The sequence below is a fragment of the Peromyscus californicus genome, unplaced genomic scaffold (assembly GCF_007827085.1).
Source record: "Peromyscus californicus insignis strain IS unplaced genomic scaffold, ASM782708v3 Scaffold_12__1_contigs__length_115047231, whole genome shotgun sequence".
Classification (NCBI taxonomy): domain Eukaryota; kingdom Metazoa; phylum Chordata; class Mammalia; order Rodentia; family Cricetidae; genus Peromyscus; species Peromyscus californicus.
Window position 1 is genome coordinate 37,348,018 of NW_026294413.1, and position 19,972 is coordinate 37,367,989.

At 39.9% G+C, this 19,972-nt stretch overlaps 1 protein-coding gene across 3 annotated transcripts in view; it reads left to right on the top strand.

The window, feature by feature from the left end:
- Diaph3 (diaphanous related formin 3) overlaps window positions 1–19,972 on the top strand; it is a 502,378-nt gene that overhangs the window by 58,036 nt on the left and 424,370 nt on the right. For all 3 annotated transcript variants that reach the window (XM_052732620.1, XM_052732621.1, XM_052732622.1), the window contains one exon: window positions 1,024–1,200. In XM_052732620.1, coding sequence (XP_052588580.1) covers window positions 1,024–1,200 — 177 coding nt within the window. The remainder of the gene's footprint in view (window positions 1–1,023; window positions 1,201–19,972) is intronic.

Below are 19,972 nucleotides of genomic sequence, written 5' to 3' on the forward strand. Positions count from 1 at the left end.
GAAATTTGGCTATGCAGCTAATGAACTAAACATTGAACTCAGTAACCATATGTAGTTAGTACTACTGTAATGTCTACTGCACTTCATTAATCCATACATTTTCAATCATTTATTTATTTATTTGTGTATGTAGATGGATTGGTCCCACTCAGATCATCATTGCTGGCCAGTGCCTTTACCTACTGAGCCAATCTTGTTGGTCCCCTATTTATGTTACAGTGAAAACAATAGGTGTATATTAATAGCAATGTTGAGAAATTTACATAATCAGTGGTTATGCTTTAAATAGCCTTACATTGTTGAAGCCTTTTTTTTACCCTTTTGGTTTTTGAAAGTTTTATGGGTCTTGAAATAGGAATCTAGGTTCTTTGTGAGGATAATTTTGAATGAATGATAAATCAGCTTTCTAGACTAATATTAATATATTTTCAATTAGCAGTCAGCTATTTGATCTTGTTAGAGAAGACATTCTGTTACAACAAAAATTTAGCTGTATTAAGGCCCTACTCTGTAGATACCCAGAAAGTTCAGATGTAGACTGGTGTGAGCAAAAAGGGATGTTATCAGGCATTACAGTTCAAAATTTAAATTCCTGATCCATGGCTGTTGTGCCCTTCTTTGTCCCCTGCTAGGGGACAGTCTTCAAGAGGGCTGGCTTGCAGGGCAACAAGTAACAGTTGGTGCCGTAAGTGCTAGCTGACTTGCTTTGGGGCGACTGTTCAGTTTGCTTATCTATAAAACAGAGGTCATCTGGCACCAGAATCTTTAATGTGAAATTCTGTGACTTTTAAAATCTGAAAGACTCTTGAAGTTATATGATTTCCCTTCTGCCTTGAAATAGGATTCCTGCTGGAACCTCTCAGTGTTCAATACTGTTAATTTTGAAGCTTCTGATTGCGACTGTCATTTGACGAATCAGTGACAATGTGATTGGCTCTGTGTTTTTTACTTGTTTTTGGAACTAGATAAGTGTTAATGCATGAGGAGATATTGACTTGTTTGCTATTTTATATTTCTTCATAGCTGGACAAATTTGCCAGCATAAGAATTCCAGGGAGCAAGAAAGAGCGCCCCCCTCTTCCCAATCTGAAGACTGTGTCTGGAAGCAGCAGTCGCTCATCAGTGTCTTCCGAGACAATGGAAAACATTCCAAAGCCGCTGTCTGAGAACGAAGTCTTAAAACTCTTCGAGAAGATGATGGTAAGAGTTTTGATTCTTTTTTGGTTTTCTGTTTTATTCAGAATCTATTAAGAACTGGAGTATCAAATGGCATCCTTTTCTCTTGACTAGATTGCGATCAAGTTCATTTGCTCTTCAGATGGTTGCAGTGCTCTCTTGTCATCGAGTGTTCCGGGTTGTTTCTTTGTCCTTGTTTATTCCGTTCCCAGCTAGCAGTGTAGCCATGTTAGTAATGGCACTCTATCACTGGGTCAGTAGAACTGAACTGAACCTGCTCTCTTTGTGCTATGCCTTTTCTCGTAGAGACACATGGTGTCCTTTGGTGCCGTCTTCATTTGGTCTTTAACTGTGACTTCCTGACAGATTCACCCTCTGGCTTTTAATCTAAATGAGCTGATTTGATCAGGAATCCATGTATGTTAAATATGTTCAAAACATTTACTACTAATTGATGCTGATTTTATATATATAAATTGATTTTTATTTATATGGTTGCTACTTTCAAGTTTCATATCTATTATGATTCAAAAAAAAATTTGAAAAATTACATATGCAATGCCAGAAGGTAGTGTTTAACAATTCAGTTCTCTATAAGTTTAGTGTAGGAAGAAACTACTTTAGTTTTTAAGATACCTAATTAGCTTCAAGGAAAATATAGCATGTAGCATATTATGGTATTTTCCTGAAATTTGCAGAGAAAGTCAGCCTAGGCCAAGTGGCAGTTAGGATTTGGACAGGCAGATGGAAGGGCAGTCTCTTGCTATGGAGGACCTAACAGGAAGCAAATGGTAGAGTGAGGCAGGCTCCCAATAACTTCTGGGACCAGGGAGAGGTCAGAAAAGTTAGATCAGAAAAATAAAAGATTAGGAAAGGATTTTCTAAGCCCTTCTGGGGTGTTGTGTGTATTTCCAAATCATTACATATTCTGTGTATGTCTGTTCTTTTATCTATCAGTTTTGGCAGTTTTACCCATTTTTAGGGAAATACTGCATTTGCTTATTAGTTTAGGGTCTAATGTGTATTTGAAATTTGGAGATTATTAATAGCTCTTCTACAGTTGTTCAGCAGGAGTGTTGTATTTGTATAATACTACCTTACTTTTTTTTTTTTTTAAACACAAGTATTTGGTCTAGTGTTAACACCTAGAGTATCAGAAAGACCCCAGAAAGAATAAAAGCCAAGTTTGTCTTTATAGAATTTTTAATAAGTACCAGTGATTCAAAATATATTTTTAATGTTTATTACTTGATTTTCATGAACTCTAGACTTGGGAAACTCATCACTATTATACCAGCTCCTAATGAAGTGTTAGTTTTGGTTTTTACCTACACATTTGGAATTCCTTCCCTGTTGACACTATGAGCTGCTCTAATCTTGGCCAAGGACAAAGAAACCTCTTTTTGCTAGCCTTTACCACCAGTAATGAGACTTGTGTGAAGGTAGTTCTCTTCAGTATGACCTTTGCAGGCTTGCGGTGGCAGAGGGCCCTTTCCTTCAATGCACCGAACATGTACCTTAATTACCTGTGAAACTTGGAATGGTACTATTATGGCTCTTCTAACTACATTAAAATTCTCTGTTTAAATGATAACTGTGAGTACCATCTCAGTAAGTAGAGAAAGCAGCCTCTTGCTGTTAAACATTGTGGAGAACACATTTTATGATTACATGCAGTTAGTTAAAAGGACAACCATCCAAGAAATACTGAATATAGTTTTTACTGTTCTTTTTGTGACTGCTAGGATCACTTACAGTAACAGAGAAGTGTGTTCAGGTGAGTTGGATCTTGACAATTTGAAGTGATTCTGGATACTTGATGGGTAACTGGGCCAGATCACTTATTAAATCTTAGGCAGGTCTGCTTGGTAATAGGTCTTTTCAATCGAACCTTTATTTTATTTAGCAGAAGTAGAGTGGAAGTGTTGCTTTGTTGGGGCTGTTAATCTGGGAAGGATGAGTCATTCCTAAGCTCTCTTCCAAACATACAGAACAGAATCTGTCCTCTTTCTGAATCCTTGATTATATTAGAATACTTTGAATGCAAAACCTGCTCTTGACTTTGTTTTTTTTTTTGCAATACAATTCAGTTCTACATATCAGCCACAGATTCCCTCTTCTCCCCCCTCCCGCCCCCCTCACCTTTCCCCCAGCCCACCCCCCCATTCCCACCTCCTCCAGGGCAAAGCCTCCCCCAAGGACTGAGATCAACCTGGTAGACTCAGTCCAGGCAGGTCCAGTCCCCTCTTTCCAGGCTGAGCCTGCATAGGCCCCAGGTTTCAAACAGCCAGTTCATGCAATGAGCACAGGACCCGGTCCCACTGACTGGATGCCTCCCAAACAGATCAAGCCAATCAATTGTCTCACCCATTCAGAGGGCCTGATCCAGTTAGGGACCCCTCAGTTAACTCTGAAGCTGAGAGCTGAAGGGACTGAAGAAGTGTCTCTTGTCTTCTGTAAATGAGGGTTAGAGACATTTTCTGGGCACCATTGTTTGTTTACAATTTAAAGTTGATTTTATGTCTGTGGAGAAAGCTGATTTACACTGGACTTGAACAATGTATTTTAAAATATACATTGTATAGATTCTTTATTCTTTGTGAGTTTCAAATATGCATACAATGTATTTTGATCATATTCACCCTCAGCCCTCCCTATAATTCCAGATCCACCCCACTGTTGTCCCCCTTCCCTATTTCATGTCATCATATATCTATATATACCTATGTATCTATACACATATGTACACACAAAATATTTATATTTACGATAACTACACAATGTATATATTATTCATTGAGTCCAATTTGTGTTGCTTATCTACTGGAACATTGAGAATGCTCAATCTACCAGGGTCCATGTCCTTAAAACTTTCATTCTCCTTCCCCTAGCAGCCAGATGACCCTCTCCTCCATCCTTGCTGAAATGGACTGGCTTCATCTTGTATAGCTCTGTGCAGTCAACCACAGCTGCTGTGAGTTGATGAGTGCATCGGTCCTTTCATGTCCAGAAGACACTGTTTTGCCTAGGTCCTCCCATTCTTCTGACCCTTAGGACCTTTCTGTGTCTTGAGCTTTGAGTGGAGGAAGGAGATAAAGATGTCTCATTTGTGGCTGAGAATAACTTTTTATTAATAGAAATTCTCCTCACAGGAACATTTAATAATCAGCTGTGCTAACCTTTTGGCATTTGTCCTTGCAAAGGTTTCATCATATTTAAAATTTATATGGAGAGTCTTTGTGTCACAGTTGTGGAGTTTTAAAAACAATTATTCCTATTTACCAATTATGGAAAGTATTTAATTTGTATAAGAAGTAGCAACTTTATTTTGAAGAACACTTGTTTTTCTTCCTCAAGATAGTCCTCTGAAATATTACTGACTTGATTATTTAATGAATGCAAAGTATAGTGTAATACTTCAACGTTTTATTTTTGTTTAGAGAATTGATTTTCTTGGTCTCATAATGGTCTAGTTTCTAAAGCAGCAGTGAAGTTTTAGTTATACCTTTAATTTTTACGTTTCTTTATTTGTGTGCATGTATGTATGTGGACAACTTGGTGAAGTCACTTCTCTGTCTGCCACGTGGGCTCTAGGGATTGAACTCAGGTTGTTAGTCTTGGTGTCAAACACCCTTACTTGTTAAGCCATCTCCCTCAGCCTCAGCTAAACTGCCAAAGAGCTTCCCCCAACCCTTGTTTATATTTTGGTATATACTGAAAGCCCATCTTGGTTTCTCATGGACTCAGCATTGCATATACATAGAGCCTTGATATCTGAAATCAACTTTAATGAATGCTCTTAAACTCTTTTATTGTTTGTAATGAAACTGGCTTTTTGAACACCATGAATTGAATAGGTACAACTGAAAGTGACGTGCTTATTACAGGCATGGCCTCTTAGATTTAGCCCTTTGAATTTTCCCCCTTGTCTTCAAATAATAAAAATGGCTAGCTTACTATATGTAACTTACCATCATGAAGAGAAAGCTTGTCTTTCTTCACATTGCAAACTTACTCCATTTAGACATGCCCATAGGTGCTAGAGGTAGAGGTGTAGTTTCCCTCTATTACCCTTCCTAGCTTTTCTTACTTACCTAGAATGAATCTGTCCTCTGTAGGCTTAGACTGGAGTGGAGGACCAAGCACTTGCTGCTTTGATTATTTATAACCTGCCATTGGTGTCCTATGGGATTATCTTAGCTTCTGGTATATTGCTGCTGAAACAAATCTCTCTGGACTTGAAACAACACAGATGCTATGATTATATAGATTGGAAGTCCATCCTGGTTCTGTAGGCTTCATGAGGTTTAAGCTAGTGTCAGCTGTCATGTTCCCTTACCACTCATTCAGATCGTTGGCAGAATCTTGTTCCTTGCAGTTGTGAGACTGAGGTCCCCTTTCCTTATTAGTGGCAGGACACTCAGTTTTTGGAGGCCTTTCTTTTGTGTACATCACTGAATATGGTCTGCTTCAATAGTTCATGTTAGTCCAGGCTCACCCAGACAGAAGAAGAAAGTCTCCTTATTTTGAGATTCATTGCTTTTATTATATATAGGTGTAGTCCCCCTTTTCACGCAGTATAGGGGTTAGGGTGGTGGGCTTCTTTGTGGGTGCCCATGATGCATACCATAGGCATAGAAAATTGCAAATGCTGACACTTTGCCTGGTATTGTGGCTCTGGCTCTGCTTTCCTCTGATGTCATCCACTGTTCCCATGTCATTGATCACTGTCTTTTGTGTGGCTCCCCTTCCCCCCATCTTCTGAGTCTGTTCTACTGCATTTACCATTTGGATGTAGTCAGTAGATGGTTCAATTCTGAATCTACCTGGTATTTATATTCTGTTAATGGAAGGCCAATATGTTCTTAATTTTATTCAAATTAGCATACTCTACCTTCTGCAGAGAATAGTTTTACTCTGTATGTTTTTATAACAGTTTACTATCTTGTACCTTTTCCTTTTGGTTGTGCACCTCTGTTGCTAGAGTTTTCCTGCCTGGCCCACAGTCAGGACAAACTCTCTCACCTGCCAGTCCCACAGCCCCTCAGACCCGATCAAGTAAACACAGACACTTATATTGGTTTCAAACTGTATGGCCGTGGCAGGCTTCTTGTTAACTGTTCTTACAGCTTAAATTAATCCATTTCTATTAATCTATACCTTGCCACGTGGCTTGTGGCTTACCGGTACTTTACATCTTCCTTGTCCTGATGGCGGCTGGCAGTGTCTCCCTCTCCAGCTTCCTGTTCTCTCAATTTTCCTCTCTGTTAGTCCCGCCTATACTTCCTGCCTGGCCACTGCCAATCAGTGATTTATTCATTGACCAATCAGCAACACATTTGACATACAGACCATCCCACAGCACCTCCCCTTTTCTTTTCTTAAAAAGGAAGGTTTTAACCTTTACACATCTCCAAAGTCAGCTTGGTATATTTGGGAATTTGGGCGTAGCTTCTCTTACTACTTCCTGCTGGAGGGGGGCGCTGTATCTTCTGGGGAAACAAAGAAAATTTTAGGATCATGGAGTAGTCCGTGAGGCTGTATCATCTGAGCCAGTTGTCTTGAAACGGTTCTGGATGTTGGATCATCTGGGCCATGGTGTCATCGGAGACCTTTCAGGGGGTCTTGGCTGGTCAAACCTGATGTGTCTTAATCTGGAACAAATCCATAGCCTCTTGCTTTCTGTGGAAACAAAAGAGACTCTTTTCCAAAGCAACATATCCTTACATCCAAATTTTGAAGTCAAAGTATCTTTAAAATATACATACTGGTTTAACTCAGCTTCCTTTACAATCAAATATCTCTCTGTAGTTAAGAATCCCAAAGACAACACAATCCAGACTCTCTGTGTAATAGTCATCTCTACGTGGCTTATTTTTTATATTAATTTTACTGTCTCTTTAAAGACTTTATTTTTTAAAACCATGTATTTGTTTCTATACTGTATATATCACCTTTTTTTTGTCTCTTTTAAGCCTACGTATATTTTACACACATTTTAAACTATTACATCTGAATCTGTCTTATTGTGAATCTATTGCTTTAAGCTGCAGCAGCTGTGGCTGCTGGCTCCGCCCACCTCAGCTTCCCAACATGGCGGTGTTACCTTTTCCACCAGCTCTGGGAGCTATCGTGGGTCTATGCTTTTATCCAAGCAGCATGTAGCCCAGAAACCTCTTTTTTTGTTTTGTTCTAGCAAAGGCTAAATCCACAATGTAGCTTAATGTGCCACTTGCAGAGGCCTCATTCCCGCCATACTGCAGGTCGAGCGCGCACGCCAGCAACCCGCCAGTAGCTCAAACCGGCAGCTGCCGCTCATTTGAGAGAGACAATTAGGAAGCTGTTTTTAGCTCCGTTTTAGAATCTTTTTTCTCAGGTTTTAGGTGGAAACTCTTGCCACCACGTTGGACGCCATTTGTAGCTAGAGTTTTCCTGACTGGCCCACAGTCAGGACAAATCTCTGACACCCGCCAGTCCCACAGCCATTCAGACCCAACCAAATAAACACAGAGACTTATATTGGTTTCAAACTGTATGGCCGTGGCAGGCTTCTTGTTAACTGTTCTTACAGCTTAAATTAATCCATTTCTATTAATCTATACCTTGCCACGTGGCTTGTGGCTTACCGGTACTTTACATCTTCCTTGTCCTGATGGCGGCTGGCAGTGTCTCCCTCTCCAGCTTCCTGTTCTCTCAATTTTCCTCTCTGTTAGTCCCGCCTATACTTCCTGCCTGGCCACTGCCAATCAGTGATTTATTCATTGACCAATCAGCAACACATTTGACATACAGACCATCCCACAGCACACCTCTCTGATTGTAAATGGATTTTTAATAATAAATCTTTTAAAGAATCTGTGACATTGATTTCTGTTTTTGCTGTGGGCAGAGTGGTGCCTCTTTCCTGGTCCTGATTTATATCGTCTCTGTCTAGTCTTCCCGAATCTTCTCTTCCATCTGTCCCCCTTTTCTTTACTGTTGCATCTGTCTCTCCTGTCTTGTCTTTATATCCTTTGGTTTTCTTTACACTCTTCCTGCAGCATTGGAGCTGTTCATGTTGTATAATATCTCCCATATGCCTCCTACAGAAGAGAAGCTAAAATTAGCTATCTAAAAGATGTCAAATCTCAACATACTAGAAATGGAATACATCACATTCCTTAAAAAATGACATCAAATTCCAGTTCCTTTTTTAGTTCCCTCTCTGGAAAACTCACTGCAGCCTGAGTTATCCTTGATCCCATTGGTCCATATTGGTTGACTTCTCTGGCCTTAGTCTCTCTGTCTGTATTTCTCTTCTCCTGTAGTACCTCTTGTGGGGCAATTACAATGACCTCTTCCATTTGTCTCATCATGCTTCTATTTGAAAACTCTCTCACATTTCATGTTTCAGTGCAAACATTCTTTAAAACCTTCACCACTACTGAACTCTCCTGAGCTGTGATACATGAGTGCCTTGCAGATTTGTCCTTTATTATTTGGATATCTGTCCCTCTACTAGATTTACTATCTAGTATCAGAATTCCAAACAAGAGACATTGTGACACCATGTAGTCTTTGCTGGCCTAGAGTTGCTATGGTACAGCCTGGTCTCAAACCCACTGAGATCCATCTGCCTCTGTCCTCAGGGTACAGTTAAAGGTGAGTACCAAGCCTGGTGACTTCTAAGATTTTTTTAAAAGATATTTTATGTTTCTCTGCTTTAGATTGTTAGGGTAGATGAAGGCTAGCTGTAATTGCTATTCTGCCCACTAATACAGAAATATTAAAAAAGTGAAAGAGATTTTTCATGCATTCCTCTTTTTTCATTTTCTCATATTTACTGTTGAGAGGATGAGCACTGTGTAAGACAGGTCATGTATCAGGATGCCATCATCAACATGCATTAAGTGAGTGCCAGTGATAACAGAATCATTCTGTCAATAATTAAATTCTAGAAATCCTCTCTAGAATTTTGCAGAAGAAAACAGTCTAGTAAAGGTGCTTCAGAGACTTACATATTAATGGAGATGCTGTAATCACTTTCTGGGCAGATATTTATTGGGCTTTGTCATAGCATAGAAGAACTAGGAAAAAACACATTTGTAAAATACACCATCTCTAAAGCTTATACTTGAAGCAATAGAGCTTAGGTGATCTCCTGTCTAATACATATATTGGCGTTTTTATTGAAGGGAAATGAGAAAGATACTTAAGGTATTACATTTGTGTTGGAAACAGTATTCAATATATAATAGAGATGTAAATCTACTTTTGTTGAGTGATATTTTCCTAATTGTAAAATGTTTAAACATAAGAAAACAATATAGAAAATAATGCAGTGAAAACCACCATAGACAAAAATTGAAGTACTTTTGTGTACTGCTTCCAAAATTATATGTAGATCTAATTCTAAACGGTCTTATTAAATAAGAAACACAGAGCCAAATAAAGAGTTAAAAGCCCAGAGATCGAGCAGTAGCCAAGAGCTAAGATCACCCTATCTTACCACTCGCTGCTGTCGCTTCCCCTGAGAGAGAGAGAGACCTTCTTTCTGTGTCCTGTATTTTTATTACCTTTCTGTTCTGCCTTCTCATTGACTGTAAACCCAAACACATGACTTCCTCATCACTTCCTGTCTATACAGACCTCTCCAGGTCTCTGTGGTTGGTACTGATATTAAAGGCGTGTGTCTCCATGCTGGCTGTGTCCTTGAATACACAAGATTCTGCCTACCATGTGATAGGATTAAGGGTGTGTGCTACCACTACCAGACTTCTGCTTAATGTCTTGCTCTTAGCTCTGATCCCCAGGCAACTTTATTAACATACAAATAAAATCACATTTCAGCACAAGTAAAATATCACCATAATTATATTTTTCTTTTTTTTTCTAGAAATGAACAATACTTTTAACTCAATTTTCATTTTCATTTTTTGTCTGTAGTTTTCTGTATAGTAAGCACTAATCTTATCTGTGAACTATTTGATAAGTTACTGATTCAATGCCCCATAGTCCTTTAGTACGTTAATGTATATTTTCTACAAATAGGTGCATACTAGTTCATAGCCAAAATACAACTATCCAAATCAGAAAGAGCACTGAGCAACTGTCGTGAAATATTATGTACCCTAATAAATTTGCCTGAAGATCAGAGAACAGAACAAGCCACTAGATTAAACATAGAAGCCAGGCAGTGGTGGCACACACCTTTAATCCTAGCACTTGGGAGGCAAATATCCATCTGGATCTCTGTGAGTTCAAAACCACCCTGGACTACATGAGATTGACTCAGTCTAGGAGAGAAACAGAGCCAGGAAGTGGTGACACACACCTTTAATCCCAATACTTCGGAGTCACATACCTTTAATCTCAACACTAGGAAGGCTGAGACAGGAAATGATATGGGTGGGCGGAGAAAGGTATGTAACGTGTGAGGAGACAGGAACTAAAGTCTTTTGGCTGAGGGAAGCTTTTCAGGCTGAGGAGTCCTAGAGGTAAGGGGTGGCTTGTTCCTCTGTCTCTCTGATCTTTCAGCATATTCCCTAATATCTGTCTCTGGGTTTTTTATTACAAGACCAATTTAGAATTCAAGCAACAAGCAATTTTTATGAGTTAATTCATAGACATGATTTTTTTTAAACTAATAGTACCGATAATTTTTGTTATAACAAAATAATCTAGTCTTGAATTGTGTAAGATATTTGGCTATCATGTTTCATTTTTTTCCCTCATATTTTTGACACATTTGAAGATTCCTTCCATTCTGGTTTATGTGCAGACTGTCCCTCAGTTTGCACTGGTGTTATAAGACTTGAAGTTTGGTAAGCCTGTTAGCTGTCAGCAGAACTCCTCACACTTTACATGATGTCTTTTCCCTGATCAGAAGTTAATTGAATATTTTTCACATACATATTTTTCTCGGGTCTACTGTTTTGTGAATTTCCAGCTTATGTCATTTGGTTCTTTTCTTGTTGGGTTTTTGCCTTCATACTAATTTGTTTCTTTTGTCATAACTTATGAATAATCTCATGCCCCGTTTACATGAAATGCAGAAATTTTGTCGTAGCCTGAGGCTTGTTATTTCACATTTGTTGGTGTTTTGAAGTATAGAAATAGATTTCAATGTTAATGTATATATTATTGAAGAAATATTTATTTTGAAATACTGAAATTGCATCTGTATAGCACTGTTTATTGAGTTGTCTATTCTTTCCTGTTATCTGTAATCCTCCAGTGTTGTGGATTAGTTGCTGCATAGAGTGTGGTGTGATTTGATTCATTAGTTAGTCTAGTTCTACATTTTTTGTTTTAATTTGCCTCCCCCCCCACCCCCTGCCCCTTTCTCTAAAGACTGGGTCTCAACGTGTAGCTCTAATGGTCTTGAAGTAGCTATGTAGACTAGGCTGGCCTTTAAATCACAGTGGTCCACTTGGCTCTGCCTCCCCAGAGCTGGGATTAAAGGTGTGCAACCTCTGCATCCAGATCCCTCAGTAGTTGGATGAGGTTTCTAGCACAACAATTAGGGTGTTTGGCCATCCCATCACCAGAGTAGGTCAGTTCGGGCTGTCTCTCGACCATTGCCGGCAGTCTGTTGTGTGGGTATCTTTGTGGATTTCTGTGGGCCTCTCTAGCACTTTGCTTCTTCCTATTCTCATGTGGTCTTCATTTACCATGGTCTCCTATTCCTTGTTCTCCCTCTCTGTTGTTGATCCAGCTGGGATCTATGACTAGGCCCTGGGTGGATCTCTGGGAGTCCAATTAGCGAGAATGAGGAGGGTTTATATGAGCAAGAATTGTTGAGACCAAGGTTGGATAAAGCACAGGGACAAATAGCCAAATGAATGGAAACACATGAGCTATGAACCAATGGCTGAGGGGTCCCCACTGGATCAGGCCCTCCGAATGGGTGAGACAGTTGATTGGCTTGATCTGTTTGGGAGGCATCCAGGCAGTGGGACCAGATCTTGTGCTCATTGCATGAGTTGGCTGTTTGAAACCTGGGGCCTATGCAGGATTGTTTGGCTAGGCCTGGGAGGAGGGGACTAGACCTACCTGGACTGAGTCTACCAGGTTGACCTCAGTCTGTGGGGAAGGCTTTGCCCTGGAGGAGATGAGAATGGGGTGGGGGGGAAGGTGAGGGGGACGGGAGGGGGGAGAACAAGGGAATCCGTGGCTGATATGTAGAACTGAATTGTATTGCAAAATAAATTAAAATTAAAAAAAAAAAAAAGGTGTGCAACCTCCGCAGAATTATCTGCTGTGTGAATGACTGTAACTCTTAGCTGTATCTAAGACGACCCCTTTGCCTTACCATCATTTTTCTTATTCTTGGCATTTGCAGCTTCTGCAATAATTCTAAAATCAGTCAAATACTATTTTAAACATTATGGGTTCTTCATTGGAATTATATGAATTTCTTTTCTAATTTAAATAAAATGGACAACTTTTTTGAATTTTTCAACATGTAGGCATTTTATATTTAAGTTTTCTGTTTCTGAGCAATAAAAACATACAGTGCCTTCCTAAAATGCATTTTATTATTTATTCCTAGGCTTATTGGTAATATACATGTACTAATTTTAAAATAGTAACAATCATCTTTATAAAATAATTTTGTTTATTGACTTTGGTAGTCAGTAACTTCTGGACTCTTATTAGTTTTTATTGTTATAGGTTATTTCATATTTTTTGTGTGTTCAATTAGAATATCCATGGATTATAACAGTTGTTTTTCTCATTCTTTATTTAGTTCTTTGCACTGAGTAGATTTGTGTAATAAAAGGCTGTAAATTGTTTTGACTGTTGAGAATGTTTTTTTTTTTTTTACAGCTGTGACTTTATTCTTAACTTTTAAAATAACCTGAGGTAGCTATAAGCTGTTCTTTACTGAACATCTCTGTTTACCCAACAACAATGTGTCCTGCAGTCTCAAATCTTAACTCTGTTCTTAAAAAGGGGACCATCCTGGGCTAATCCAATGATAACCTATTTTTTTTTTTTCTGTCTTCTGTGGAGACAGCCCTGGTGTCTCTCTTTTCCATCCTAAGACACTCTAGGTATCTAGGTAGAGGTCTTCTCTGTGTTCTCTCACCCATTGTGTATTCTACTTAGATTTCCCCGCCCCTCACTAGACTGGCCTGTCAATGGAGTCCATGCTGGAATCTCTTCTCCAGTACGGATTAAATGAGTAGCTATGATACATATACATACGTGTGTGGAATAGATCACTTCTCCAAACTTTTGATCAGAGTCATGTTTTAGATCTTAAATGCCACCATGGAACTTGGCTTCCCTCCTTTGGTTTTGAAATCTCATTAATAAACTAATTTTAAATGGGATTGAAAGGGGGTATGAGGACAGTTTTATTAGCGCTTGAGAGAAGAACCCCAAAGTAGACAAGCTGTAAGTCTTGGCAGATGCCAGGAGCGGGGAGATGAAGAAGGAGAGAGAGATCGCCTGCTGTGCCTTTTAAGTCAGGGCAGAAGGAAGCAGGCCATGGAAGTTGGCAAGCAGCTACAAGATGGCACTGCAGCGAGATGGCAGCAGGATGAGCTGCTCCCAAGACAGACAGGAAGCCAGAGTTCCAGGGCCAGTGTGCGGGGATGGGGCCAGTGTGCGGGGATGGGGCCAGTGTGCGGGGATGGGGCCAGTGTGCGGGGATGGGGCCAGTGTGTGCCGACAAAGGTAAAAGGACGGAAGGAAGAAAGAATTTGGCTTTTCTCAGGAACACGGCAAAGCAAGGGAAGTCTTTCTTACTCCTTTTCTTCAGAGCCCCCTCTTCTCAACAGTGCTGCTTGCTGACTTTTGCTGAACCTGCCTAAGGAAGGCGTGGCTTTCTTCTCCATCTGCCTCCTCCAGGAAGCAGCCAAGATTACAGATGGCTTGTACTTAGTTTTTCTCACAGACTCTAACAAAATTGTCCTCAGATTTTCTTCTGAATCCATGTTAAATGGATTTAAAGTTCTTTTATTAATGATACTAAGAACCCGAGAATGATGCTGTGGTTTCTTACAACTGGAAGAGGATTGGCATTGTCAGTCTCTGGGTACACAGTAACACTACTTTCATTTTTATTCTTGGTGCTAATGAATCAACTCATAGCTATTCCTTTAGTCAGGTAATTGAATGCCTGTTCTGAGGGTCACAGGACTTTTAATAAAAAGAACCTGCAAAGACCTCTTTGCACTCATCCTGTATTTAATTGCTGTACGTTCCTATCAGCAGTTCTATCCAATAATAGTATTCTTTACACAGCCATTTTTTATATTATAAGCATGCTTTATTTCTTACAACCCAACAGGTTTATTTATGATTACTGGATAATGTGGGAGAGGTTGTGTGGGAATGCTTTGTCTTTGTCTAATCTGTAAGTTGTCACCCTTGTGCCTCTCAATTGGGTAGAAATCAAAAACCGATTAATGGCAGTTTAAGAGTGGTTGAAATAAAATCCAGACATGAGGAGGAAGAGGAGGCAGTAGGGTGTGTGTGTGTGTGTGTGTGTGTGTGTGTGTGTGTGTGTGTAGCAGTCTATCAGATTGATTCATGATTTGCTTGTGCCAGGGCATAATAGCGGTGCTCAACTATTAACTTGAGAAAGTGAATGGCTTAGGAAACTTGGTGGCAGTTTGTGGTACCAACAGAATGGTCATAGAGAGGCACTTTGAGAGGATAAGTATTATGGTAATATTTAAATGTGTGATGCCCATCCTCTTGGAAGTCTGCAAGAGAATTCTTGTATATCTGCAAAGACCTCCTTCTCTGTCTCAATTTTGTCCTGTGGTAAAGTCAGCCTTGGTGTCTGAGGTTAAGTGATTGTTTAATTGTGTAATGTAATTTATGAGGAAATGCCCAGTGTTTATAAAAGTTTCAAAGTAAGTGAATGAGACAGTTTTTAATCAATAGTGGCGCTTTTACCCAAAGGATTATGTAATGGGTGTCTGTTCTGGTGAGTGATTCTGAATATCCTTGATAGTTCTGGCTAGGCATTATTCCCAAGTAAATCACACTTGGGAACCACCTTAAATGCTCATTACACTTCTTGTTTGTTCTACTAAAATTAGAGAATATAAAATAAAAGTGTTGCTTAATTGTTTTTTTCTTTATTGATCCTTGATATTGACATGAAGACAATTTGGGTTTTAGTTTTTAATTGAGATAGTTTACAGTGTAAACTACAGTGGTTCTCAACCTTCTTAATGCTGGCACCCTTTAATACAGTTCCTCATGTTGTGGTGATCCCCAAACCACAGATTGAGAACCACTGGATTACACTGTTCACATAAATTTAAAATTGATAGACAAAAGAAAAAGCTTGTTTATAACTTTATGTACTAACAGCTGAATATAGTAAAGTAGTAATAAAGTTAATTCTAAGTTGTAGATTCTTGCTAGCATTTCCATTCCATTTTATTTCATATTTCATTTTAATGTACATTATCTGAAGGTAGGCCTATGTATGGGTGCATGTGTGCTTGTGTCTATGTGGAAGTCAGATGTCAGTATGTAGGAGGCACCTATCTTATTATTGGAGATAGAATTTCTGTCTGGGACCTGGAGTCTTGCTGTTTTCAGGCTGGTGAGCCTCAGGGATCCTCCAGTCTTTTGATTTTTCAGTGCTGTGGTTCCATGCCCACGACACGATGCCTGTCTTCTGACATGGGTGCTGGCGATCTGACTCAGGTCCTCATGCAGTGTAGCAAGCGCTTCAATGACTGAGTCATCTCTGCAGCTCAGATTCTGGCTGGGGTTTCTCTTTCACTTTTCTATTTATATCTAAACCCAATCTAAACATGAAAGTTATTGTATTGCCAAAGATAGATAGATCTAGTTAGTACTGGAATAAGGCCATGGAGTCTTATTTTTCCAGTTTGCATGAAAGCTATTCATTGTAGTGAAAACATACCGCAAGATGGAGGTAAACACTAAAAATGACCCTTTGATACTGAATGATGTGGAAGAGAAATACAAATGTGCTTAAGAATAGAATTGTATTTTTTGAAGATATTTGGGTAAAATTATGCTTTTAGCATGTTAAACTTCATAGTCCCAAGACAGATAATTAGGGTGTCATGAGTACCTCTTCTTGAGATGGTTAACCAGTTTGTAGCTGTAGTGATATGAAACTAATAAACACTTTGTAAGGAAGAATGATTATCTTGGCTTCAACCCCTGAAACAATACACAGACACTATTGAAATCCAGTGATATCCTTGACTGAAGAATTAGTGTTTGGTTTGCTGTTGCTGTGTTCATGTTTATCTTCCAGTGTTCTCATTGATTCCTACAAATATATCGATCAATGAAAATAATGTCTTACCAGTATCCATTTTTGTGACTGTTGCCATGCCTCTGCCTAGCAAGTCCTTATTTTGCATTCGGACAGAAGTTCCTCACACCTGACCATCTTCAGCTAGCTGCTTGTATGTATTTGCCCAGTGCTCAAATAGTCAATCATTTTAAATTTAATCTGACTCTCCATGGTGTTAACTATCCCACTCAACTTGATGTATGTAAATTTAATGAATGTGCTGTCTTGTAAAATCTACATTCATGAATGAAAATATTGAGTCTAACATTTATAATTCAGTTGAAAAAATGCCCACTCTCTGGTTGCCATTCTCTACTCAATTGCTCTTTACTGTCTAAATATGCTCATATATTAAGCTTACATCTTTTTGTTTCTCAGTTTTGCTGAAGATAGTGTCGAAATATTTAGTTTGTGCCAATATTTTATTAGCATGTGATGGAGTTAGTATGTCTAAAAACAGTAGTAAAAATGGTGAAGTTTTGGCATATAGGACCCTCTGGCCTCATCCAACTGATGGAGGAAGTCTTTGACCTGGTCTCCAGGCTGGCCTGTCCTGGTTCATTCAGTTCCTTTGTAAAAAGTAGAAGGCGTATTTCTTCCCTCGGGTGTACATAGTACATAGCACCAGGCAAGTCATAACTTAGTGACTTTTGGGAGGAGTCTCAGCCTCCTTCACCCTGTACAGGTGCTGTGGGACAGTGCTCAGCCACACACAGACCTTGATTGCATGTCACCCAGGTTCTGGGTGCTTCTACTATGCTCCTTTGCAGGCATGATGAATTTCAGCCTATCCTCTTTACAGCACGGCTTGAAGAGCTGACTATGGTTGATGCTATTTCAGTCTTGTCTGAAGGCACTTTTTGAGAGTCTTCTAGGAGTAGCAGTTGCTTAGTGCTCTAGGCTAGGCCTGCAAATATATCAGCTCCAGCTCCATGTTCCAGAATTTACCCTCATGGCATGATTGTTGTAAACTAGGATTGGAAAATTCTGTATGGGAAGTTTCATCTGTGCATTTAAAAAGTGTCCAGTGAGGACTATCCATTGTGAAATACGCAGCAAATTGCATTAAAAAAAAACAACTGATCTGTAAGCTGCAAAAGGAAGTCACATGGAGTAAAGCAAAAGTGTTAAATATGTGGACCTAAGATTTGGGAAAAGGAATTCATATCCTCTCCTTACCCCTGCAGCAAACTCTCCAAAGAATCCTCCCAAATCAATGAAAAACAAAACAAAACATACACAAGCAAACTTGCTCCTCCATCTTTCCAACACCTCTTCATTCATCCTGGTGGCATTGGGTGCTGCGGTGTGTCACACAGTATACCCTTTTGTTCAGTCAGCTCCACCCACAAAATGTTCATTGCTGTGAATCATTGCTCTGGCATACCATCATTATTGGAGTCTCGCTGAAACTCCTCTCACACATCCTGCTGTTGCCTTGAGTCCTGGAGATCCTGTGGTTATCCTACCGTAGGACCATTCCCTTTACACACTCCAGCTGATCACAGATGTGGGAGATGTTAGGGTGGGCCAATTGAAGGCCCAGGATGTGGGTTTGAGTGGTAGCTGAGCTGGTTGGTCTGGGCCACTTGGACCTCGTCCCTCAGGCAAGATGTGGGGTCAGCTCTCCTAGGCCCATGCCTTAGGGGCCCGCTCTCCCTTGCAGGTGGTATGGTGTGGGCCATCAACAAGTGGGAATTCTAATGAATGTAGAAATAATTGATGGAAGAGTTGGTCTGCATGGAGACAAAGTACTGGAGTGGAGATTTCTGTAGCTAGAGTTTTCCTGCCTGGCCCACAGTCAGGACAAATCTCTCTCACCTGCCAGTCCCACAGCCGCTCAAATCCAACGAAGTAAACGCAGAGACTTATATTGGTTACAAACTGTATGGCAGTGGCAGGCTTCTTGCTAACTGTTCTTACAGCTTAAATTAATCCATTTCCATTAATCTATACCTTGCCACGTGGCTTGTGACTTACCGCCATCTTCACATGCTGTTTGTCATCATGGCAGCTGGCAGTGTCTCTCTGACTCAGCCTTCCACTTCCCAGCTTTATTCTCCTCCTTGTCCTGCCTATACTTCCTGCCTAGCCACTGGCCAATCAGTGATTTATTTATTGACTAATCAGCAACACATTTGCCATACAGAACATCCCACAGCAGATTTCATTGGGAAAAAGGAAAAGGTTTGCAAGCAAGCAACCTTGTAAAATGGAAGATTGAGGTCAGGGGTAGGAGTGTGGAGCTGGATTTGAGGGAGGGCAGCTTTTAGATGATGAAAGGGACCAGCTGTGACCCTGAGGAAGGGAGTGAGGAGACAGAAAGTGAAGTTGGCTGGTGGCAAGAAAGCCAGTGACATCAGGGCCCTTCTGGGTGATGATGCCAAGGCATGTGCTGCAGGTGTCAGCGTGGGGTGTTAGCAGGATAAGTGTGGGTCATAGAGTATTGAACCTCGGGAAATGGACTTTATATGGAGACAAAAGTATGGAAACAAACACGGCAGACGAAACAGATGAGAGTTCAGGTCCAAGTTGCAGGATTACAGTCAATTGGAAAAATTCCCCCGAACTTCATCAATAGAAGGATTATCTCAAAAATAAAATGGTGCTTATGAATGTTTAATATGGGGCCTGACTTAGCCATTTATTTCTTATTTAAGATCAAAGAAGTTTGAATGGTCTTTTGTGGAAAGGTTGCTTGGGGAAGGGGCCACATGCATAGCTCACAGAGCAGACTTAAAGTCATAAGTAGTAGTAATTGGTAGTAACCTTAGGCCTTGTACTTGGGAAAAGTCTCAAGGGGTGCCTGGCCCCTGAGTTGTGAATGGAGTTTGGTTACCTGTGTTTGAAGTCTTCTCACTAGCCTTTGGGTTTGTCTTTATTTCTTCCTTCCACTCAGCCAGATCATGTTCAGTTTGATAATTTTAGAGGATTTAAAAATTCTTCTTTTCTTTTTAAAATGAAGGCTGTTCCACACCCCCACCAGTTTTTCTGAATTGTTCACTAAAATCTGTTATTAAACTACTTTAGAATTACATAAATAGTCGAGAGTTCTTATAGGTCCTTCAGGCAGCATTTCCTTGTGTCAGTATCTTCTGTAATATTTGGACACTTATTAAAGATCCATGAAATGAACATTGATAGAGCTGCTAACTAAGCTATAGACTGGATTTCCAGTCACCCCTCTTTCATGTCCAGGATCCAGTCACAGTTTGCATCTTGTCCCCATGTCTGTTCCATTCAGTGACAGGTCCTCTTATCTTTTATAACTGACACTTTGAAGAATCCTCCTTATTTTGTAGAGTGGTCTCAATTTGAGTTTGTTTGATTTTCTTTCCCCCTATGTCCTTTCCCATAATTAGATTGAGAAATGCTCTGGGAGGAATATCATAGAGTTGATGTATCTTTCCCAATATTTCATTATCAGGGGTATATCATATTGATGTCTGTGGTGGTCTTAGCCTGGCCTATTATGGAAGATGGAGTCTTCAGGGTTTCTCTTTTGTA